General features: G+C 44.1%; 2 protein-coding genes across 2 annotated transcripts in view; one reads left to right on the top strand and one right to left on the bottom strand.

Annotated features, from left to right (window-relative positions):
* The window catches only part of LOC130385929 (cGMP-gated cation channel alpha-1-like), a 32,356-nt gene extending 25,980 nt beyond the window's left edge, over positions 1-6,376 (bottom strand). Inside the window, exons 1-7 of the mRNA XM_056594714.1 lie at positions 6,290-6,376; positions 5,792-6,206; positions 5,366-5,459; positions 4,896-5,225; positions 4,646-4,811; positions 4,420-4,544; positions 3,512-3,751 (exon numbers count right to left, since the gene is read on the bottom strand). Of these exons, the coding sequence (XP_056450689.1) occupies positions 3,512-3,751; positions 4,420-4,544; positions 4,646-4,811; positions 4,896-5,225; positions 5,366-5,459; positions 5,792-5,808 (972 nt within the window). The 5' untranslated portion in view covers positions 5,809-6,206; positions 6,290-6,376. The remainder of the gene's footprint in view (positions 1-3,511; positions 3,752-4,419; positions 4,545-4,645; positions 4,812-4,895; positions 5,226-5,365; positions 5,460-5,791; positions 6,207-6,289) is intronic.
* A 7,666-nt stretch (positions 6,377-14,042) lies between these two features.
* LOC130385928 (transmembrane protein 131-like) overlaps positions 14,043-24,284 on the top strand; it is a 50,661-nt gene continuing 40,419 nt past the window's right edge. Inside the window, exons 1-3 of the mRNA XM_056594713.1 lie at positions 14,043-14,231; positions 15,863-15,924; positions 17,490-17,524. Of these exons, the coding sequence (XP_056450688.1) occupies positions 14,123-14,231; positions 15,863-15,924; positions 17,490-17,524 (206 nt within the window). The 5' untranslated portion in view covers positions 14,043-14,122. The remainder of the gene's footprint in view (positions 14,232-15,862; positions 15,925-17,489; positions 17,525-24,284) is intronic.

The following is a 24,284-nucleotide window of genomic DNA, read 5'->3' as shown; positions in this document are numbered from 1 at the left end:
TCGGTCTGCCGGTTGTGCTGTTCAATGCCATGTCGGTATGCACTGTCAAGCTGAGATGCAACATTTGCTCTCCCCAAAAGACCTAGCTTGATGGCATTATCCACATGAGAAGCACAGCTTTCGTGTTTTACCAGCCTTTCTGACAGATGTTTTGAATCTTTAAATCCAGTGGTTGTCCAGACGGTTTCCCCTCCAAAGAGCAGACATGGAAAGCAGTAGAGCGCCTTTTTTGACGAGCTCCCAGTAAGCCAAGTTTTCCGCTCGAACCACTCCTGGTTGAACGATCTATTCTTGTCCTTTCCCTCTTGAATAATGATTAAATCCGTCGGGCGATGTGGTCCCAAACGTTTTATCTCCAACTTCTGTTCAAGTGGTAAAGTGCTAAATCTCACATGAGACAGATACTCAACACGATTCATCATTTAATGAATGAAACGTCCATTTGTTGTTATTTACTATAACAGTAACTGTAACTGTAACAGTAACTACGTTAGCTAGCTAGCAAGATCTGATCGGCTCCCGCCATAAACCCCGCCCTTTCTACAAATCAGCCAATGAGAAGAGCTTTGGGCCCCTAAACTTCTGGCCCCACAGCCGAAACAGAAGCGGGCGCTGCGCACGCGCTTGCTCGCGCAACAGCTCCACAGTTTTCTACACTGCAGCAGACAGGGCCATCTCGGCTGGGCCCCACCGAGCGGAACAGACGAGACGGAGCAACGAACTATTTCACACACAACTACTACACTGCAAAATTGTCAGTGTCAAATTAACACCCACAGTGTTAATTTTAACACCGGCAAAGTGTCTATATGCATCCACTCTCTCTAGTTTGGGATTGGGATAAATGCAGAGACTAAATTTCCCTCACGGGATCTAAAGAGCATATATACTATACTATACTACCTGAAATAAAAGACAAATGGCAGAAATTGTAGAAAAAAGTACCTTTGTATTAAATCCATTTTTGACAATTCAATGCACATTTCAGACTAAACTGCAGTAGGGCACAATATACATTCTTTCATCATTTTCAGGTGAAAACTAACTGTCATAAGGTCTATAATACATCAGATTAGCCACACAAATTACACTGAACACATCATCCACCTCCTCAATGCTGAATGCATTCAGGTGATCATCGAAATGCATGGTAATAACTTTAGTTGCCAAAAGAAACACTTCATCATCTTTGATAATGATATTGATAATCTTATTAAAAGTAGGCATTTCATTTTTAACAAACATTCCAATCTGGTACTCTGTTCCATGGACTTTAACCCAGGAAGTAGTGGAGACACTAGACACATTCAAAGTTTGACAAGACCTCAAGACCACACTGCCCTCCAGATTGCTAGTTGAGACATGTTTAACAGGACCAAACTGTAATCTTTTGAAATAAAAACTGATGTTTCTTGACTAATGTTTTGGTTAAGTTTTTAAAACTCTTCACCGACCTTTTGAAGAAGTTGTGCTTGCCTTCAAATCGCATGCACCACATGTGTATAAGTGGACCTATTTTCCTAATACATCTGGGGTAGTGTATCATCAGATGATGCTTTGGGATGAGCCTCTTATCTGTAAACACTAACTTGAAAAGTTTGTGATGGTCAGAAATTAGGTGCTTCAAATAATAAGTCATACCATCTGTTATAACTGGTGAGAATACAATGTTGACAATCTGAATCAAAAGCATAATCACATTCCAATAACTGTTGTTCTGGTCAACTAGGTCTCCGAAAATCAAGGGAGTATTTCGCAGGAGGCACCAAGACTGGATGGCATTGAGCCCGAGGTCATTGCTATCATCATTAACTTTGACTCCACTGGGTCTGTTCTTTCTCTCACTGTATCCATAGTTAAAGCTCTGAATCCTTTGAGAGAGGGCATTTAAAGAAATGTAGTCCTTCACCAAATACTGAAAAAGAAGCTTTAACTCGTACTGTACAACACCTTCTAGTAGGTCGTGCATAATATCCACTGCATAATTTTCTGAGGAATGAAAAAATTGCAGTGCATTTAGGGGACAGGTTCTCTTAACACCAAATGAGTGAACTAAAGTGGGATTTTGTGCCATGGCATTGCAGTGTTCTGAGTAGAGCTCCTTTGTGCGAAGAATTAAGTCTGGGTCATCCTCACTAAAGACTGACTGCAAACGTGTCTTGTCAGTTAAACAAAATCGACAACAGTAAGTTGCACTGAACGATTCAACCATACCAAAAAGTCCATGTATAGCTAAATTATCCCCAGTAACCTGAATAACAGACCCCTTTAAGGGTGTATCTGAAAAGGGTACCTGGATTCCCTGCGTCTCCAAAACTTTTAAGTCATGAACAAGAGGCTGTAGGATTGGATCAAAACCATATTTCTTTAAGTCCTTTAATGAAAAAGCGCCACAAGATGAATGTTCATCAAAACTGAATTCAGCTTCATTGGCAAATTCCTTAAAATAAAGTAAACACAGCCAAGTTTGTGAATTCCCTTTTTAGAGCCTAGCGGATTGGCCGTTTCAAAATCATCATAATAAAGCTGAATTTGAAGAGCATGTTCTTGCTGTGAAAATAATGGATGATTTCTGAAATATGAACCATCATTAATGTCTTTGAAAATGCCATCTTCATGAAGCTTCACTTGCTGGAAACAGTTGCTGAGTTCCCGATTAGTAAACATCGACTCAAGAGTTCCCAAAATAGGCACATAAACAAATTTGTCATTAACAGGAATTTGACTGTATACACCAGTAGTTCTATCCTTGCGTAGATCATAACGCACACCAAGAACATGCTCTACTGGTTCCACAATTTTCCATTTTTTCTCAAAATGTCTTTGCCTCTTAGTTTCAGTATTGAGGGATGAAAATGGATTTTCAAGCTGCTCAAAACAGTCTTTAACTTTATTTAGAGTTTGTTCAGTTACCTCAGATGAAAGACATTTCATTCATTTTCAAGAACAGTGTCCTGTGCTTGGACATGGACGTCATTTACAAATTCCTCCATTGAACCAACTAAAGACTGCAGATGCTTGTACTTGAGCCACAATAGAGCAACACATATCCAGTAACTGTCTTTTTTCAAGAGGAGCTGAGTAGCTTACGAGAGAAACTTCACTTGGCAGTGGATCAGGAACACAAACATTACTGTGAACATTGTCCAAAGGAACAATAGAATTTGAAGCTACACAGTCTCCATGTAGGCCTACGGAGCTCCTTAAGGGACATTAGGGATAACGCTCCCGGACAGAACCTTAGTTTGGAAGTCGTGCTTATGACACGACAAATACTCCCAATTGAAATACATGGGTTTGAAATTTGTGCTTTTTGACACGAACATTTTGAAAATACGTGTCCCTGATCACGTTTCAATAGATTAAATAACGTGACAGTGTCACGTATTTTCGTGAGACCGGGTTGAAATGTAACAGGTGAACATTTTCAAACCTCAATATGATCAACTTTTGCCCGGATTTCCTTGACCCGTGGACTCTCTTTTGTAGTGCCGACGTCAATCCCATATACGGTAGTCTGAATGAAGGTGTAGAAGTTGCACAAGGCCTCATCGTAGGATACAGCAAAGACGAAGTGGGCCTTAAACAGTTCATCGAAGGCAGCCACAGCTGTCTGCGCCACGCAGGGAATGGCCTTCTGATCGAGGATGACGTAAAACTTTTGGATACTACTCTTCTTTTCTCCAACACAGAGGAGGAAGGGCTGTGCTGATCCAAATCTGTCCAGGAATGTCACCATGCTCGTCCCCACCTAAGAGTGTTGGAGGGGAAATTAGGAACAGTAATTTGTTTACACACCAAAGAGGCTTCTTATATAAGCCTCTTATATAAGCCTCTTCTTATAGCTGGTTAGGCGTCTAAACACCTCTAAATGACATGGCACGTTAAAAGCAGAGCTTTTTTGGGATCTACTGAATGTCTATTCAACAAAGGGCAACGTACATAAATAATAATTAATTATCTCTCAACATCTTGGCCTCCTTGATTACAGTGCCACCACAGCAGTGAATAAAATATCTCCAAATCATTTTAAGAGCATTATTTTATGTAAACAATATCTTGTCTTTTAAAGGAACTTGCCAATATTTTAAATAGTATCCCCCAAAGTTGGATAAGATGATACATACACTTCTCATTACTGTGTGTGCAGTTACTCAGTCTGATGTTCTATCTCTGCTTGTTGCTTCTGCCCACCTCAATAAGCTATGCAAAACTAGGCTAGTAGTGGGTATGTCAGATTGAGTTACTGCACGCACAGAGACAAGAAGGAGACGATAAATAATAAATAATTTCCCTAAATGTTGGTGTGTCCCTTTAACTGCTGCGAGAGGGAAATTCAAACAGCTGACCAAGAAAGTGACAAATCATAGGTAAATTAAGTGTTAAAAGAGGTGAAGTAACATTCAGTCCTGAACATACCTTCATGAACTTGACCACATGGTCAGCAGCTTCAGTGGCACTGATTTTCCCATGTCTTTTTCCTTTTGCGGTTGGAGGCAAGAGATGAACGATCAGGAGGATAGCTGCCAAGTCACTGTCCCATCCTAGTGGATTAGTATGGCAACACCCACACCCCATCAGTACACAGTCATAGTTAATAAGCGCATATGAAGAACACTGGCAAACACAATCCGTGGACACTTACCATAATCATTCGATTCCTCTTGAGCGGACAGAAGGTCATCCACATGAGTACCAGGGCGAAGGCCTTTGCAGACAGCGATAATCCTAGGTTTGTAGAACGTTGGCCATTTTGCAATAAACTTGCCCGAGACATCTTCTCCAAATAGCATTGTGAAGTCTTGGTTAATCTAACACAGACAGAAACCATATTAAAACATGGTACACAACACATTTAATAACTGGTACATCAAGCAAGTCTCTATAATTCTTACCAAGCCTGGTGTATCCAAGAATCGGGGGAAGTGATCTAGGATAACTGAAGACTGGTCTGGATCGTGTAGCATACTCTGACGGTGCTTGAAGGTTGCCTTCATTTTCTCCTTAACAACTGGTTGGTCTGCTGAATGCTTCATCACGGGCATCGCTTCTCTGCATTCATCACCTGACAGCTGCTCAGATGTTGATGTCTCACGCAGGGTCTTAGGGCCATGTTGATCCGCAGACTTGGGGCTCCTCTTTAAGTCACTTGTGGTATTGCGCTGAACCGTTTTCAATCTGTAGGCCAGGTAACCTTGGCCACTGTGAGGATCGTAGTAATGTTCCTGTCAGACAAGAACACAGGCAAGACACAATGTCAATATTAAAATCCATCAAAGCTGATGTCTGTATCAGGACCCAAAATAAGGCTTTTCTCTATACATGACCAAGACTAAATGAGAGGTTCCTGTTGCATAATACTCACATAACCAGTTGGTGAAGCCTTATCCTTCAAATTGGGGAAAAGGGTGACTATTCCTAGGGCATAGGTCACGCGGACATTGATTGGTGGGACCCTCCTACACCATAGCAAGATAGGGTCAGTTTGAAATATAAGCACATTATGAATTTTATGCCAGCAACACATCTCAAAAAAGTTGGGACGGGGGCAACAAAACGCTAGAAAAGTTGTGTAATAGACAACAAAAGAAGGAACATTTCACAACTAATTAGGTTAACTGGCATCAGAAACTTTTTTCTCTGTTAACAGTAGATATGTTGGTCTTTGCACTATTCACAATTAAATAAAGGGTTTTCAGAATTTGTAAATCATAGCATTCTGTTTTCATTAACATTGTACACAGTGTCTTAATTCTTCTGGAATTGGGGTTGTCTTTTATTGGTCACTTACCCATGACTCTCGACCATATCTGCCACCAGGATGTTGACGAGTTTCCTTCTTGTTTGATCAGAAAGGCCTTTGGCTGCGTTGTACTCATCACCATCACCATTTTAATATGATGTATTTATGTATTTACCTGTTGTCAATTGTGGCACCCATTGCACTCCTGACCATCCCTGGAAGAAGGGATCCCCTACACTGCGTTTCTTCTCAAGATTTCTTCCTTGCTGATTCAAGGGAGTTTTTTCTTGCCCGTGTGGGGCCATGGGTAAAGGGGGGTGTCACAAATATTTGGCCTGTTAAGCCCTTTGAGACTGTAATGGTGATTAAGGGCTATACAAATAAAATTGAATTGAATTGAATTGAATTACTCTTTGAATATGTCTTCACCCCCGGTTTTTTGATGTAGAGCTACATAGACCATCTGTAATATAGAGGTTGCATGTAAACTTGCTATGCATTTTGAATTTTTTTTGACATCCTACCAACAACCTAAGAACAACTTACATCTTTTGCTGCCTTACTGTCAGGTGGTCCTTCTACCAGTTGCCTTCTCCGTGCTTTGGTGCATTCTGTAATAACAGTGGAGCCTGAACTCACAGACTCAACTGATGAGAATGACCTCACAGACTCGATGGGTGAGAATGATCCCTCTTCTGAGCAGAAGGAGGCCTCAGAGACCTCTTTCTCAGCTACGGGAAGAAAAGGGATGGGGGGGGGGGGGGGGTTATAATATTTAACATTAGTTGGGAAATATATTTTGCATAAGGCAACATCACCACAGTGGCCTGATCTTGCATATTTGCTCTCTGACATCTGCAGTTGTAACAATAGCAATATTGTTGTTTCTGTTCCTATTGACAGATGTACTAATTCACTCTAGACAAAAGCATCTGCTAAATGTCCTAAATGTAAATGCAATAGGAGGGGCGTTTCTGTGTCTTACCAGAGTCCTCAGTGAACACCTTGAAAGATACTGCAGCAGATCTCACTAACTCATCAAAAATGTCAGCATCTACATCAACTCCTGAGGAGTCCTTCAGGTCCACATCAGATTCATTTGGAAGGTTGAATTTAGCTGAAACTGAGATCCAAAACACTTACTGTTATTTCCCAACTATTAACCACAGTTGATATAGTAATTTTGTAAAATTCCTGCATCCCTGCAACTAATACTTAGGTGCAGTGCGGCCATTACACGAAAATGGCTTTTTATCTCTTTGGACTACCATTGGATTACCAATGCACTACAGTGTGAAGGTGACGATAATGCACTTAAAAGCTGTTTGGCAACAGCACCACAACCACATGCCATTAAGTTTTAACCTATGACATGATGAAATAACTTCCGATAAACTGTCGGTACAGTTTTAGATATGTAAAACAATCATGAGGTTTATACACTTTGCTGTTAATAATCAAGAACTGACTCATAATGACATGCAATATTAGGTGTGATGTAAAAATTGTCGAGTTAACCTTTTACTTACCTTCTTGAATTAACTGAAAGTAATCATAGCGGTCATCCTTCATTGGTATTCGAACCCATTTCAGGACACCCTTGCACTCCACTTGAACCAGCATTTCTTTCTTAAAAATAACTTATAAAATATGATACAACACAAATCTCAGGCCAACAGTTAAACATCCAGACATGTCATATTTGCAATTAGCCTGTATATCAAGTGTCCTGCAAAATTTGGCAAATCTAAATACGTCCATGGTGACCTGAGCCTATCTGACTCCATACTGCCCATTATTAAAACTGCCCATTTTCACTTCCACGAAACCCAGCATAGCCTAATCAAATATATTTATATTTATTTTAAATATCTGACTGATGGTCAGTGGGCAAATTTTCGTTTTGTACTTTAGATTGTATTCGGTGAAAATGAGCATGCATGCATGCAAGTCGAGTTGTCCGTAGCAACATTTTGTATGGGAGAAAACGGGAGGCTAACGTTCATTTTTTCCCTCCTGTTCCCCTGCACATTTTGCATAGCCTATTTCAGCAAATCCCTCAACTACATACTACTCAAATACATACTGCTATTCCTTCTCTCTCTACAATCTCAGAATGCCATTACATTCTTCCTTTATCTTCTTTCGTTGTTGGTATATTACTTGCTGAACTTGATGAATTCGGTGGTTCCGCTTCTTCCGCGGGCCCTTTGTAGGTTCTGAAATAGCGCGAAACCGCTAACGTTGATGGGAACTGTATCTTAATTCTACGTTCGCAACGTCTTTCTACCAGTAATGCTTTTCCATGTTGCAATGTATTTTTGTAGACAATTATGGACATGGTTAGAAGGTCATGTCATATGTCAGACCAATCCTGTCACTGATGGCTAGCATACATGTTTTCACCATCTCTCAGTGGCTAGAGCTACGTTAAAGTTCACTTAACGTCAGCCAGCTTGCTAGCAATAACGTAACGTGCTAACTTACTCCCGCCGAACACTGCACATTGCTAGCAACTAGTACAGCCTAATAACTTCGCTTTTTAACAAGTCCAACGATATATTCCCGCTTACACAGTAGGTTTATTATCAGAGTAAACTTTTCACGAACGTTAACGTTATAGTCTAACCTGAGAGTATTGAGTCATGCTAAAAGCTTTGCTATAACCTAGCTATTACCTAACGTTACAATACAAAATAGACAATTACAACTTAAATAAGCACAAGTTATGAAGCAAATATGAATTATGATAAAATAACAGGTGTATGACTAAGTCTTGAATACCCCCAGACAGTCAAATTAAGCACTTACCTTCTACCGTCTTGAGTATTCCCCTTGTGAAAGAAAATGGCGCAGGAGAAAGTTTTTTCGTCTTCATCACGTCCTGGACAACCGTTACGTGAGGGCGTGGCTTAGATCTGCCTTAACACCAAAAAAGCTTAACACTTGATTTGACAACGCAAATAAGTCACAGGCAACACTAGCAGTGCTATTTCATAACTGCGTGGTGTTAAAATAACACCAACACTCTATATTCAACACCGTCCCTAACAGTTTAACACTCATGTATTTGCTGTGTACAATACAAAAAGTAAGACAATTGCGTTCATGAAATTAAAACTGTGGACATGTAATTAATTATTAACAATTAATTAACTTATGCTCAATGACATTTTTGAAAAAAAAAAGAAAAGTATAATCGTGCCCTGCACGGCAGTGCCCTCTGGTGGGGCCGTGCCCCACTGGCCCCTAATGCAAAGACGCCACTGGCAACGAGTAACAGCTGAAACACATTAGGGGAGGGAGCAGCAATCACACAGGAGGGAAACCTGACCGGACATGGGGAGAAACAAGACAGAGATACCCAAGTAAAACAGAAAACACACCAAAACAAGACAAGTAAACAGACAGACCATGACAGAAGATGCCCGAAGCTTTATAGCGAGTGGATCGGGCCATGCAGGGTCCTGGAGAGAATTGGGGAGGTGGTGTACAGGGTCCAGCTACCACCTCGGGAAGGAGGGTGGACCTCCACAGAGACAGGTTGACCCCTTATCGAGGCACCGCCACCCCCCAAACTGCTCGCTAGAGAAGGCTCCAGCGAGCCCTGCAGCTCCCCGCACTGGTGCAAATATGCCCCGGACACACACATCAGTGTTTTGGCCCTAGGTCCCCACCTAACCCTCAATCACCACAGTCAGCAACTTGGCCCCCAGCCCCGCCCCTCCCTTTCCCCCTGCCCACCCCCGGGCCTGATACATGTGGGCCCCTCTCGCGCCCAGGTGCTTTTCCCCAGCCCACCGTAGCCCCAACACGGCATCCTAGGAAGGGGAGAGTGCCGGTTCGCTTCCGGGACTTCGTTGGTTCCCTCGAGGACGAGGAACTTTGAAGGGGGGAGGCAATGTAGCGACCCTGGGACATTTAAAGAGTTTGTGCATTATGTGTTGCATTGTATTTCTTTGTCCGTTATGCCAGTTGTTCTATGTGCATGCATTGGAATGTTCTACTTGTCAATCAGTGTGGGGGGCAAATCATCAGGTCAGCTGGGGGAGGGCCTTGAGAGAACAGGAGGGTGGGGGCTTGCACGTTGAAGGGACCGGGTTGAGGGTTGCCGGTTGTTGTGTGGATTTTTGCCGTTGGTTACGGGTTTCAGTGACCTAGTTTGTAACATTAAAGTTCCTTCAAGTACTTATGACTAGACATCGTTATGTCACCGGCGAGGTCATTACAGTATGTTGAATTTGTTGGTGTGTACAAAAGCTAAACTATTTCTAAATAATAATAATAATTGTTATTTCTAAATTATTTAGAAATAACAAAAAAAACGAATAGAAAATATAAGTGCGGTCATATATTTGGTTAAAAATCCCTTCAAAGACTAATTAAATAGGGCTCAAACCACATAATCACAAGATATAAATAAATTATTATATCGGCTAATATAACATACATAATAATAAAAAATATATTTTTTGTATTTATATATATATTTTTTTACAAAAGTCAACAATACAATAACCCTATTCATGAAATAAATTATAAAATACTAAAAATCCTTATTTTTTTTTATTTCTACCCCAAAACAAACACCTTGAAAGATACTGCAGCAGATCTCACTAACTCATCAAAAATGTCAGCATCTACATCAACTCCTGAGGAGTCCTTCAGGTCCACATCAGATTCATTTGGAAGGTTGAATTTAGCTGAAACTGAGATCCAAAACACTTACTGTTATTTCCCAACTATTAACCACAGTTGATATAGTAATTTTGTAAAATTCCTGCATCCCTGCAACTAATACTTAGGTGCAGTGCGGCCATTACACGAAAATGGCTTTTTATCTCTTTGGACTACCATTGGATTACCAATGCACTACAGTGTGAAGGTGACGATAATGCACTTAAAAGCTGTTTGGCAACAGCACCACAACCACATGCCATTAAGTTTTAACCTATGACATGATGAAATAACTTCCGATAAACTGTCGGTACAGTTTTAGATATGTAAAACAATCATGAGGTTTATACACTTTGCTGTTAATAATCAAGAACTGACTCATAATGACATGCAATATTAGGTGTGATGTAAAAATTGTCGAGTTAACCTTTTACTTACCTTCTTGAATTAACTGAAAGTAATCATAGCGGTCATCCTTCATTGGTATTCGAACCCATTTCAGGACACCCTTGCACTCCACTTGAACCAGCATTTCTTTCTTAAAAATAACTTATAAAATATGATACAACACAAATCTCAGGCCAACAGTTAAACATCCAGACATGTCATATTTGCAATTAGCCTGTATATCAAGTGTCCTGCAAAATTTGGCAAATCTAAATACGTCCATGGTGACCTGAGCCTATCTGACTCCATACTGCCCATTATTAAAACTGCCCATTTTCACTTCCACGAAACCCAGCATAGCCTAATCAAATATATTTATATTTATTTTAAATATCTGACTGATGGTCAGTGGGCAAATTTTCGTTTTGTACTTTAGATTGTATTCGGTGAAAATGAGCATGCATGCATGCAAGTCGAGTTGTCCGTAGCAACATTTTGTATGGGAGAAAACGGGAGGCTAACGTTCATTTTTTCCCTCCTGTTCCCCTGCACATTTTGCATAGCCTATTTCAGCAAATCCCTCAACTACATACTACTCAAATACATACTGCTATTCCTTCTCTCTCTACAATCTCAGAATGCCATTACATTCTTCCTTTATCTTCTTTCGTTGTTGGTATATTACTTGCTGAACTTGATGAATTCGGTGGTTCCGCTTCTTCCGCGGGCCCTTTGTAGGTTCTGAAATAGCGCGAAACCGCTAACGTTGATGGGAACTGTATCTTAATTCTACGTTCGCAACGTCTTTCTACCAGTAATGCTTTTCCATGTTGCAATGTATTTTTGTAGACAATTATGGACATGGTTAGAAGGTCATGTCATAAGTCAGACCAATCCTGTCACTGATGGCTAGCATACATGTTTTCACCATCTCTCAGTGGCTAGAGCTACGTTAAAGTTCACTTAACGTCAGCCAGCTTGCTAGCAATAACGTAACGTGCTAACTTACTCCCGCCGAACACTGCACATTGCTAGCAACTAGTACAGCCTAATAACTTCGCTTTTTAACAAGTCCAACGATATATTCCCGCTTACACAGTAGGTTTATTATCAGAGTAAACTTTTCACGAACGTTAACGTTATAGTCTAACCTGAGAGTATTGAGTCATGCTAAAAGCTTTGCTATAACCTAGCTATTACCTAACGTTACAATACAAAATAGACAATTACAACTTAAATAAGCACAAGTTATGAAGCAAATATGAATTATGATAAAATAACAGGTGTATGACTAAGTCTTGAATACCCCCAGACAGTCAAATTAAGCACTTACCTTCTACCGTCTTGAGTATTCCCCTTGTGAAAGAAAATGGCGCAGGAGAAAGTTTTTTCGTCTTCATCACGTCCTGGACAACCGTTACGTGAGGGCGTGGCTTAGATCTGCCTTAACACCAAAAAAGCTTAACACTTGATTTGACAACGCAAATAAGTCACAGGCAACACTAGCAGTGCTATTTCATAACTGCGTGGTGTTAAAATAACACCAACACTCTATATTCAACACCGTCCCTAACAGTTTAACACTCATGTATTTGCTGTGTACAATACAAAAAGTAAGACAATTGCGTTCATGAAATTAAAACTGTGGACATGTAATTAATTATTAACAATTAATTAACTTATGCTCAATGACATTTTTGAAAAAAAAAAGAAAAGTATAATCGTGCCCTGCACGGCAGTGCCCTCTGGTGGGGCCGTGCCCCACTGGCCCCTAATGCAAAGACGCCACTGGCAACGAGTAACAGCTGAAACACATTAGGGGAGGGAGCAGCAATCACACAGGAGGGAAACCTGACCGGACATGGGGAGAAACAAGACAGAGATACCCAAGTAAAACAGAAAACACACCAAAACAAGACAAGTAAACAGACAGACCATGACAGAAGATGCCCGAAGCTTTATAGCGAGTGGATCGGGCCATGCAGGGTCCTGGAGAGAATTGGGGAGGTGGTGTACAGGGTCCAGCTACCACCTCGGGAAGGAGGGTGGACCTCCACAGAGACAGGTTGACCCCTTATCGAGGCACCGCCACCCCCCAAACTGCTCGCTAGAGAAGGCTCCAGCGAGCCCTGCAGCTCCCCGCACTGGTGCAAATATGCCCCGGACACACACATCAGTGTTTTGGCCCTAGGTCCCCACCTAACCCTCCCTGTCAATCACCACAGTCAGCAACTTGGCCCCCAGCCCCGCCCCTCCCTTTCCCCCTGCCCACCCCCGGGCCTGATACATGTGGGCCCCTCTCGCGCCCAGGTGCTTTTCCCCAGCCCACCGTAGCCCCAACACGGCATCCTAGGAAGGGGAGAGTGCCGGTTCGCTTCCGGGACTTCGTTGGTTCCCTCGAGGACGAGGAACTTTGAAGGGGGGAGGCAATGTAGCGACCCTGGGACATTTAAAGAGTTTGTGCATTATGTGTTGCATTGTATTTCTTTGTCCGTTATGCCAGTTGTTCTATGTGCATGCATTGGAATGTTCTACTTGTCAATCAGTGTGGGGGGCAAATCATCAGGTCAGCTGGGGGAGGGCCTTGAGAGAACAGGAGGGTGGGGGCTTGCACGTTGAAGGGACCGGGTTGAGGGTTGCCGGTTGTTGTGTGGATTTTTGCCGTTGGTTACGGGTTTCAGTGACCTAGTTTGTAACATTAAAGTTCCTTCAAGTACTTATGACTAGACATCGTTATGTCACCGGCGAGGTCATTACAGTATGTTGAATTTGTTGGTGTGTACAAAAGCTAAACTATTTCTAAATAATAATAATAATTGTTATTTCTAAATTATTTAGAAATAACAAAAAAAACGAATAGAAAATATAAGTGCGGTCATATATTTGGTTAAAAATCCCTTCAAAGACTAATTAAATAGGGCTCAAACCACATAATCACAAGATATAAATAAATTATTATATCGGCTAATATAACATACATAATAATAAAAAATATATTTTTTGTATTTATATATATATTTTTTTACAAAAGTCAACAATACAATAACCCTATTCATGAAATAAATTATAAAATACTAAAAATCCTTATTTTTTTTTATTTCTACCCCAAAACAAACGCAGTGTCGAATTCCTCAACGCCGCGTCGCCCTTGCGCCGCGCCAACGCGCCACCGCGCTGCCCGAACACGTCCACGAAGACACGGCGCGTCACCGTCGCCCCGCCTCGCGCTGCCGCTGCTCATGTTCGGGGAGGAGCGCGAGACACCGATTCAGTCCCCGTCAGAGAGCGCGAGCTAGCGCGTAGTACACACAAGAAATGGCGCAAGCTGAAAGATTCCCGAACTTCGCTAACTTCGCGACGCGCGGCATGTTCGCTCGGATATTACTGCTCGCGATCTTTCGCGCGGCGCAGGCAAACAAGCAAGGTTTGTGAGTCCGTTCCGTGGCTCAACTTGGACTGTCTCTCTCTCTGTGTGTGTGTGTGTGTGTGTGTGTGTGTGTGTGTGTGTGTGTGTGTGTGTGTGTGTGTGTGTGTGTGTGTGTGTGTGTGTGTGTGTGTGTGTGTGTGTGTGTGTGTGTGTGTGTGTGTGTGTGTGTGTGTGTGTGTGTGTGTGTGTGTGTGTGTGTGTGTGTGTGTGTAGCCGTTAGCTTAGCCGCGTTAGCCCAACACCGCCAGGCTAACGTTAGCTGCTCGCTATCCCCCGCGGACCCGACTATCCTAACCGCGTCAAAGTTCAACAAAACGACCTTGAAGCCGGGAGTCCTGGCTCGGTTTAGCGGCGGTACTTCGCGCCGCTGTAGTCGCCGTAGCTCTTTAGCTTAGCATCAGCTAACCGCAGTGGTAGCGGAGGTCGCTGGTTAGCGTCGGCGTTAGCGTTAGCGCTGACCGCGGTGTTAGTGGAGGATCTCTGCCTGGGACGGGACGTGACAGGGCGGCTGGCGGCGGTACCCCCCTCCGCTGTAGCTCGCTTGTTAGCATTACCTCGCTACTTAGCACTAGTGTTGATGTTTGGGTCGTGACAGGACGTTAAGCAGGGCAGGTAGACCCCCCCCTGGTCCTGGACTTAAAGTGGTGTTTGTGTGTTCACTAGTAGAGGAGGGTCCGCCTCGGCTGTTTAGGAAGTTATTAATAGTGACGTATTGATAGACTGATTGGTCTCTCACACACACACACACACACACACACACACACACACACACACACACACACACACACACACACACACACACACACACACACACACACACACACTTTGACATGGACACACACACTTTGACATGGACATTGGACACTTAATCACACACACACACACACACACACACACACACACACACACACACACACACACACACTCCTTTTAACTTTAAAGGACTAGTAGTTACCCGCCCCCATACTAAACGCTGCAGGGATGTCCTGTGTGTGTGTGTGTGTGTGTGTGTGTGTGGTGTATGTTCTAGCTAGTTGGCTTTCTGCAGGCTACTTGAGCCAGCGGTGGGGGGGGGAGACAGCGAGCTGGCATTCATGACCCGTGAATGTGTGTGTGTGAATGTCAGGCCATATTGTAAAAGCGCTTTGAGTGGCCACTGGTTAGAAAAGCGCTATGTACACACACTACCGTTCAAAAGTTTGGGGTCGCTTGGAAATGTCCTTATTTTTTAAAGAAAAGCACAGCAGATAACATTAAATGAATCAGAAACACATTCTAGACATTTTTAATTTGGTAAATTATTATTCTAGCTCTGAACGGCTGGTTTTTAATGGAATATCTACATAGGCGTACCGAGGCCCATTTCCATCAACCATCACTCCTGTGTTCTAATGCTACATTGTTTAATAGTGTTAAAAGGCAAATTTATGATCGGAAAACCCTTGTGCAATTATATTAGCACAGCTGAAACTGTTGAATAAAGTGTGCGTTTTAATGGAGAACATGTTACATGAAATTGTCCGGCTGACCCCAAACTTTTTAACTAGTGTACATGCAGTCCATTTATCACGCGTTTACTACTGTGGTTTGAATTACTAGCGCCTTGTTTGTTGTGTTCTCCTCCACAGCTTTTATCCAGACAGACACCATCCTAGAGGTGTTTCACTTTGGTGATGAAGGCCTCCTTCAGGTAAGATCAGCGATGTACACTTCATGTGAACCTCCACAGACAGACAGACATACAGGCGACATGTGGCTCAGGAGGTAGAGCGGGTTTGCTGGTAACCTGAAGGTTGCTGGCTCGATCCCCGGCTCCTCCTAGCAGAGTGTGGAGGTGTCCCTGAGCGAGAAGCCTCACCCTGACTGCTCCTGACCATCTCGCTGTCGCCCCGCTTGGTCGACTCTGCCGTCGTGTGTGTGTGTGTGTGTGTGTGTGTGTGTGTGTGTGTGTGTGTGTGTGTGTGTGTGTGTGTGTGTGTGTGTGTGTGTGTGTGTGTGTGTGTGTGTGTGTGTGTGTGTGTGTGTGTGTGTGTGTGTGTGTGTGTGTGAATGGGTGACCGTGTATATGCGTCACCCATTCACATTCACGTGTATGAATGGGTGAATGTCAGGCCTTATTGTAAAGCGCTTTTGGGTGCCACTGGTTAGAACAGCGCTGTATAAATGCAGTCCATTTACAGCAACTATCTTTACAACTATCTGTAGCGCGTCCTTTTACCTGTTCATATCATTGGGGGGTGAAGTCCAGGTCAGTATCCCACTGTACAGCCAGCCCTCCCCTCACTATCTGTTTTTACCACACATCCTGTCTTGTTGGGGAAGTAGGGGAAGTAAAGGTACAGACAGCGTGGGTCTGGGACACAGCCTCGCTAAAGCAGGATGCGTTTGTTGGTTATTACCGTTTAGAAAAAGGGAAGTTTGTTAAGAAGCCGGCTTTAGCTGACTTCTGCCTTGTGATTGTGATTCTGAAATTGGTGTGTGTCTGTGTTTTTCTTTTATTGGGTTTCAGTCTGTTCTATTTGGCCTGAGTCTGTTGGGTTAGAGTCTGTTGTGTTTGTCTTGAGTCTGTTGTGTTGGGCTTGAGTCTGTTGTGTTTGGCTTGAGTCTGTTCGATAGGGCCTGAGTCTGTTCGATAGGGCCTGAGTCTGTTCGATAGGGCCTGAGTCTGTTGTGAGTCGGCTCCATGTGTAAGTTGCTCTCCCCATATGACCGTGGCGTCCACCGGGCCCCGGCTCCTCCATTATTCACCAGGGCTCGGGTTTATGTTAAGGCCTCAACGTGAGGTACAGGATAGACCCCAACCAAACAAAAAGGTGTGTGTGTTTATTCCTTCCCTGTGTGTTTGTTTCCCTTCCGTGTGTGTGTGTGTGTGTGTGTGTGTGTGTGTGTGTGTGTCCTCTCCGTTTGTGTGTGTGTAGGTGTTTTCCGTGTGAGTGTGTGTGTTAATAACACTGTTATTCATTGCAGCCCATTGCGTTTGTGTGTGTTTCCCTCGATTTGATAGATGAGAGGATCTACCCTTAAATTTGTCTGTGCTTATAAAGAGTAGAATCTCAGACATGAACTAACAGTTCCTTCCTAGTTCTTCCTTTCCAGTGTGTTTGTGTTTGTCTCTGTGTGTTTGTGTGTCTCTGTCTCTCTGTATGTGTGTGTCACCTTGTGCGGGTGTTTTTGTGTGTGTCTCTCTTTCTGTCTGTGTGTCTGTGTTTTCGGTTGTGTCCTGTCCCCTGACGTTGTCACTCTTCTGTGTTACAGGCAGAGCCAGACATAAACTCATATCACCACAAAAGGTAAGACACTCTTTTAAACACACAAACACACTTGTAATGCAGGTTAAAAGATTGTTCTAAAGAAGCAGTCTTTTTTGTCGTTGTTGTTCTTGTTGCGTTGCGTCTGGTCATGGATTTAGGTTTCTGTATCATGTGTAGATGAGATGATGTGTTTCAGGCAGTCTTTGGTTGGAGTCTGTTATTATGAAGGGTGTCCTCGCAAGAAATGACGTTGACTAAATGTCTTTCCTGTCGAAGATTCAAGGTCAACCCTGGTTATCAGTCATCACTGTGTGATGACTGGACGTATGTTTATACGTCCTGGCACTTAATGTACACACTTATTGTATGTTGTACATCCTGGCAGTGGCATGTAATATAGTACTTGGCATCATGTAGTAGGGCTGCTCGATTATGGGAAAAATCATAATCACGATTATTTTTGTCAATATTGAAATCACGATTATTCAAACGATTATCTTTGAGTCTGAAAACGTGTTGCATTTATTCACCATGTCTCTCCCAAAAAAAACATTGTAACTGAGAACTTTGAAATTACGCCTTAAAAAAATACACAAAATGGTCAAAAAGAAAATGTTCCAATCTAAAATGATATACAGATGTGTCCAGCTGTTCTGACCTTTCTATAAATCATTAAAAAAAATAAATAATAATAATAATAATAATTAACAAAAAATCGGATAACTCGATTATGTTAATTTTCTGATTGTTTGACGCTAAAATCGTAATTGCGATCAAAATTCGATTAATCGCCCAGCCCTATCATGTAGCATCTTATCCTAGCCAGTTGTGTACGGGGAATGGGTTAACCTAGAGATTGTTAGTGCTTGGCACTTGGTTCTTTGAACATCCTTACTGTACCGACAGATATATTTTGTTGTTTCTCTTTCTTCTGACAAATTGACTTATTGTAAGTCGCTTTGGATAAAAGCGTCTGCTAAACGCCCTGAATGTTAATCCCTAAATCCTTTCTTATAATGTGCTTTTTACCAGGAAAACGCCAGCAATTTACCTGCACATTTGTGGCATTCATGCGTCGCGCCGCGAGCCGGTTATTATTACTCCGTCTTTAAAAGGGCAGTGTTGTGGATTCGTACTCGAACACACGTGCGACATACCAGCCACCGGGGCCACACCTTGTGCTGCCGACCAGAGCAGCTGTCGCTGAGTCGTTGCGTTTGATTGGCTGCTGTGGGGTGGCGGTAGTAATCTCTACACCATCTGTCACGCCGTGCGCGACAAGTCAACCGCCTGACCCGAAGACATTTCCAAAGTCAAGTGTGAAGAAGTCCTGGTGGGGGATCTAGGAAGTGTGTGTGTGTGTGTGTGTCTGGTTGCAAGTACTCAGAAGTGGCCATTTAAATTTGGAATAAAAGGTGTGTGTGTGTGTGTGTGTGTGTGTGCGTGTCTGTTTTGCATCCGGTCTCGTCCAATCAGATGCCTCCAGGTCAGAGGCCAGAGCCCCACCGCTGTAAACACCCCCTGTGACACCTGGCCTCACCTGTCTTGTGTGTGTCTACTCTGTGTGTGTGTGTGCGTGTGAATTTTGTGTGTCGGGTCTAGTAGCATTTGTGAATTTAATTGTGCGATGAGAAAGGTGTGTGTGTGAGAGACCCATTTGTACAAGTCTGTCTTTCGTGATTGTTTGTTGTATGATGTGTGTGTTAGCTATCTTCTGTGTGTGTGTGTGTGTTTGTGTAGGTGTGCAGGCATACAGGTGTGTGTGTGTGTGTCCGTGAGCGATGGATTTGACTAGGACGTATGGCTTGCTGAGGCCGCGATTAGCATATTATGGTCTGGCTCTGGGCCCTGATCACATGGAGGTAATGGTCCGGGAGCATGTGACTTGTAGTGCGGCAATCAAGTGTTGCCCCTGGATGCCATATACAAATTTGTACCAAAGTGTGTTTGCGAAACACATCTGAGACAGATGCTGTGTTCCTCAATCATCGGATGCCAGACTTCCGAGTCGAAGATCTGCCAGCTTTCTTGCGGCTTCTCGTGGAGGCAAGCCCCCTTTTTGTCTTAATCTTTCGGAAATCTGAGAGTAGACCGAGAGCATTGATGACTCTCTCAACAAAATGCCTGCGCCCGTGAAGAGATTTATTTTCTTTGTATTTCTACCACGTTGGTCATTTTAATTTTGATTTTAAATGCTCTTACACACTTGATTACATTGCTACTTTATTCCGGTCTCCAATTTATACATTGCATGGTCTTGCTGTGCGTCCAATACAATGTAAAGTTGTATTGTTTGTTTTCAGGCTGGTTTGCTAAAGAGCTAATGTAGCTAACAATAAACAACGACCAGCCAATTTCATGACACAATCACAAAGACTAACAGGAACGCTATAAATGCTCCGAGACTGGAAAATTACATCAAAAGTGCAACTAGGAAGGCTTGCTTCAAGGATTCAGGAACACACCAATAGAGGCCACGACGCACACGCCACACACACGCTTCAGTTTTTTGTTTGCAAATCATCTCTGTGGGTGTCAGGGTGGGTCTGCGTAGAGGGGTGTGAGTCAGGGTGTAGAGGTGTGTGTGTGTGTGTGGTTGTCAATCAGTGTGTGTGTTTGTGTCAGTTGATGTTTGTTTGTGTTTGTGTGTCAGGGTGTAGAGGGGTGTGTGTGCTTTGTTTGAGAGAGGAATACTGTCGCGGTCCTGCAACATTCTCACCCGGGTTTCTTAATCGTCGTTCACGAGGAACTGGCTGTTTGGTTCCTCTTCCTTTTGGCTGTCACCGCCAACACTTAATAGGCCCGATTAAATTAAACTGGCTGTTTGTTTTCTCTTCCTTTTTGCCGTCAACACTTAATTAATGATCCAGATTAAATCAAACCGTCGGGCTTACCTTCTTGACTTGAAGTATGGGCGGCGAAATCCTGTGTCTTGACCCCCTGCTAACATTACAGAACGATCAGACTGATCAGATCAGTTTTTTATCCCGACAAAAGCCTCGTAAGGACAGTTCCTCTGCGTCTCTCTCGTAGATCGCACCATCTTTCAACCTCTTTGATTAATACGACTGCTTCACCTTCTCTCAAATGATCAGCAGCTCGCGGATTTCACTTTCTCTCCAGTTAGAACTGCTCATGATCATATCGCTGTGTTGGGTCGTGGAGACAGCGCAGCGATATGATCATTAGCAGATCATGATCATTAAGGTAAATTGAGGTGTGAACGTGTAGACCGTGAAAAAGGCGTGCAATAGAGAGCGGGCTGTATCTGAATAGAACGGCTCTGGGTTGTTCTCCATGTTGTTCTATTAAGCAGCGGATGCTTGGTGATGACGTATAACGACATAATGATGTATGTATCTGTGCGCCGCGTACCGATTTACCATTACTATTCCTACCGTTCTGAATTTAATACAGTTTGATGGTTGAATAAACCGTGGACTAGACACTGCCTCCGCCTCGTATTTGAGAACATTATAATGTATAATATCACGGCCAAAAGCTGTGCGCGCCTCCGGATTATTATGCACAGAATTGAATCGCGACATGGAGCAACACCTGACGGAGCTGAGCTCCGGCGGGTGTCCGGGAGTCCGCAATGATTTTGGGACAATGGCTGTAGCCTACTGCCTTATTGTAATAAAAAATAATTATGTCAAAAAGTTTTTACAAGTTTCACTGTGCATGTTGTACACAGTTGTATGATGCTGTTTAATTGAATTAAATGTAACTTAAAACATTACATACATCTCTGAAATGTAAACAAATGTTTAAATTAGGCTCCATACTGTAAAAAAATAGCAGGTTATTGGATAACAAAAACAGAACAATATGCATAGTGCATCTCTGGAAAGAGCAAATGTCATTAAAAGGTTCAATAAAATACTTTTTTTAAAACAAACAGAGCATGTAAACTGATAACAGAAAGCAAGAGAATACAACTACAACAATGTATCTCTAATTTGTTCAAATCTCATCGAACAAATTACAAAAGAACAAATAACATGACTGGGTCGGGCCAGGCCAGCAGTTAGCCTACTCCAGATTTCTGGCTAGGAAAACAAGCCTGTCCACGGTGTCAGGGTTTGGCGATGACCTATGACAGGTGGGGGAGGGGGGCAATCGTACTTGAGTACGAGGTACAGACGTCAAACAGACTTGGGCACGTTACAGATGGCCTAGTGTGAGTGCGCCCTAAGAGACTTCTCTCTCCGACGTGTGTGTGTGTGTGTGTGTGTGTGTGTGTGTGTGTGTGTGTACATGAGCGTGTGTTTGAGTGTGTGTGTACGTGTGTTTGAGTGTGTGTGTGCGTGTGTTTTCGTTTTGTGTGGTGTGTGTGTGGCCTAGTGAGTAGCAGCACCTTGGTGTTTTTATGAGGGAGAGGGGGGTGTGAAGGCATTGGTGTGTTTGGCTGAAGGGTCGGAGGCGATGTGGATGCAAAGACGGGTGTAAAGAGAGCTGCACTGAGTGGCAAATGTCACCTCGTTAATGTGTGAAGGGGAGAGCTCATGGTGTCTTCACACACGTGAGGACACAAGCTTAGAAACACATACGAGCGGACACACACACACGCGCACATGCACGACCATGCACATGGACACACACCCGCGCGCAAACGCTGTACAATCTATTCTTTATGATCACTACTCTGCAGAGTTGGTCGCTGCCTCCTTTGCGCTGCTGTCACGTGTTTTCAGACAGAGCAGGTTCGAGGTGAGTCCCCGAGAAAAGAATGATTGCCTTGTATGGTTTCCTGTTTTTTTAGTGGGCCTGTGTGTGGATGAGCCACACCTCATCCACAGTCTGATTGGAGTCTGATTGGATGCTTGGTGGGTGAGGCTGCACACCTGTTGCACATTGAGTCCTCACAGGTTTGCAAAGGTTAAACCAGCCGTCACCACACAGCCACCCTCACACAGACAGACAGGGAGAGATCTCCTGCATGTCATTGTGGAGCACCAGGTCATGCAAACCTTGCAATAAAAGCTGCCTCCTGTGTCTGGAGGAGCCCAGTAAAGTCACCCTAGGTGGAGTGAGGCAGCCTCCTAGGTGGAGTAAGGCAGCCTCCTAGGTGGAGTAAGGCAGCCTCCTAGGTGGAGTGAGGCAGCCTCCTAGGTGGAGTGAGGCAGCCTCCTAGGTGGAGTGAGGCAGCCTCCTAGGTGGAGTAAGGCAGCCTCCTAGGTGGAGTGAGGCAGCCTCTTAGGTGGAGTGAGGCAGCCTCCTAGGTGGAGTGAGGCAGCCTCCTAGGTGGAGTGAGGCAGCCTCCTAGGAGGGGTGAGACAGCCTCCTAGGTGGGGGTGAGGCAGCCTCCAAGGGGGGCTGACTCACCCCCCTTAGAGTGAGTCAGCCTCCTAGGTGGAGTAAGGCAGCCTCCTAGGTGGAGTGAGGCAGCCTCCTAGGTGGGGTGAGGCAGCCTCCTAGGTGGGGTGAGGCAGCCTCCTAGGTGGGGTGAGGCAGCCTCCTAGGTGGGGGTGAGGCAGCCTCCAAGGGGGGCTGTCTCACCCCCCTTAGGGGGAGTGAGTCAGCCTCCTAGGGGGAGTGAGGCAGCCTCCTAGGTGGGGTGAGGCCGCCTCCTAGGACTGGTGTAGCACAAGCTTTGCCTCACAGCTCTAACCTCAGAGCACAGAGTGTCTGCGCTTCGACGGCGGAAACGCTGGCCTGCAACCACGTCTGCACGCTTCGGGCTTCCACAGAGCTGTTGCAAAACAGATCACGTCCTGTCCTACCGCCCCCACCCCCCGCCCTCCAGCTCGAACCCTGAGCCGGCTGCAGGGCGCTAACGATCACTAGGTTAACCCATTCCCCATACGCAACACCGATAGCTACGATAAGACGCTACACCATGCCAAGTACTGTTTTTAAGTACAAGGACGTACAAACATACAATAATTGGGTAACGCTATAGTGCTTGTCGCTCTCTGCCCTCCGCTTGACCGTGTTTCCACGAAAATGAACGTGCACTCTCTCGAATGTGTTTCCTGTTTTTTGGTGTGCTGTAAACGTTCCTCTTTTTTTATTTTTGGTGTCTATCTGATATGAAAGATGACGCAAAGCTGTAGATCTATTCGAATTAAGAGCGTTGCCCTTACGAGAAACTTTACCCGTGTGTGTGTGCGACTGTGTGTGGTGTGTGTGTGTGACTGTCTGTGAGACTGCTTGTGTGTGAGAGACTGTGTGACACTAGAGAAACTAGATGGTCTTTCGTAGTACATTTAGTTTTATTTTTCAAATCTCCAAAACATATCAAACCCGAGTCCTCCACGCATTAAGTCCCAGCCCCTTCCGGTCGTTTCCTGGATGGCTTGCAGACAGGTGATCCACTAGATCACCTCCCGCCAGGCAGAGAGAGAGAGACAGCTCCTCTCTGTGGACGACTCGGATGCCACGCTGCTGCTGCTGCTGCTGCTGCTGCTGCTGCTGCTGCTGCTGCTGCTGCTGCTGCTGCTGCTGCTGCTGCTGCTGCTCTATGAATCCCAGTATTCACAGCCCCGGCTCTGTTTGGACGGGATGCCTGCGGGGACAGCGGGAGCTGGACAAACATGTACATGGGCGTGCAGGCTGCACACGGACACACTCGTGCCGACAGGCGCACGCACGCACGCACGCACACACTGGCATATATATATTTACACACACACTCGCATACACACATGTGATGTGTGCATACACACACACGCACGCATGCACACATAAGTACGGACACACACACATGCCGGCATACACACACACACATGCCGGCATACACACACGCGGGCACACACACGATGACAGACGCAGGCAAATGCAGAAGCGTGCAGGA

Source organism: Gadus chalcogrammus, chromosome 7 (assembly GCF_026213295.1).
Source record: "Gadus chalcogrammus isolate NIFS_2021 chromosome 7, NIFS_Gcha_1.0, whole genome shotgun sequence".
Lineage (NCBI taxonomy): Eukaryota > Metazoa > Chordata > Actinopteri > Gadiformes > Gadidae > Gadus > Gadus chalcogrammus.
The sequence above is the reverse complement of the archived record's forward strand: the minus strand, read 5'-3'. Positions and strand labels throughout refer to the sequence as shown.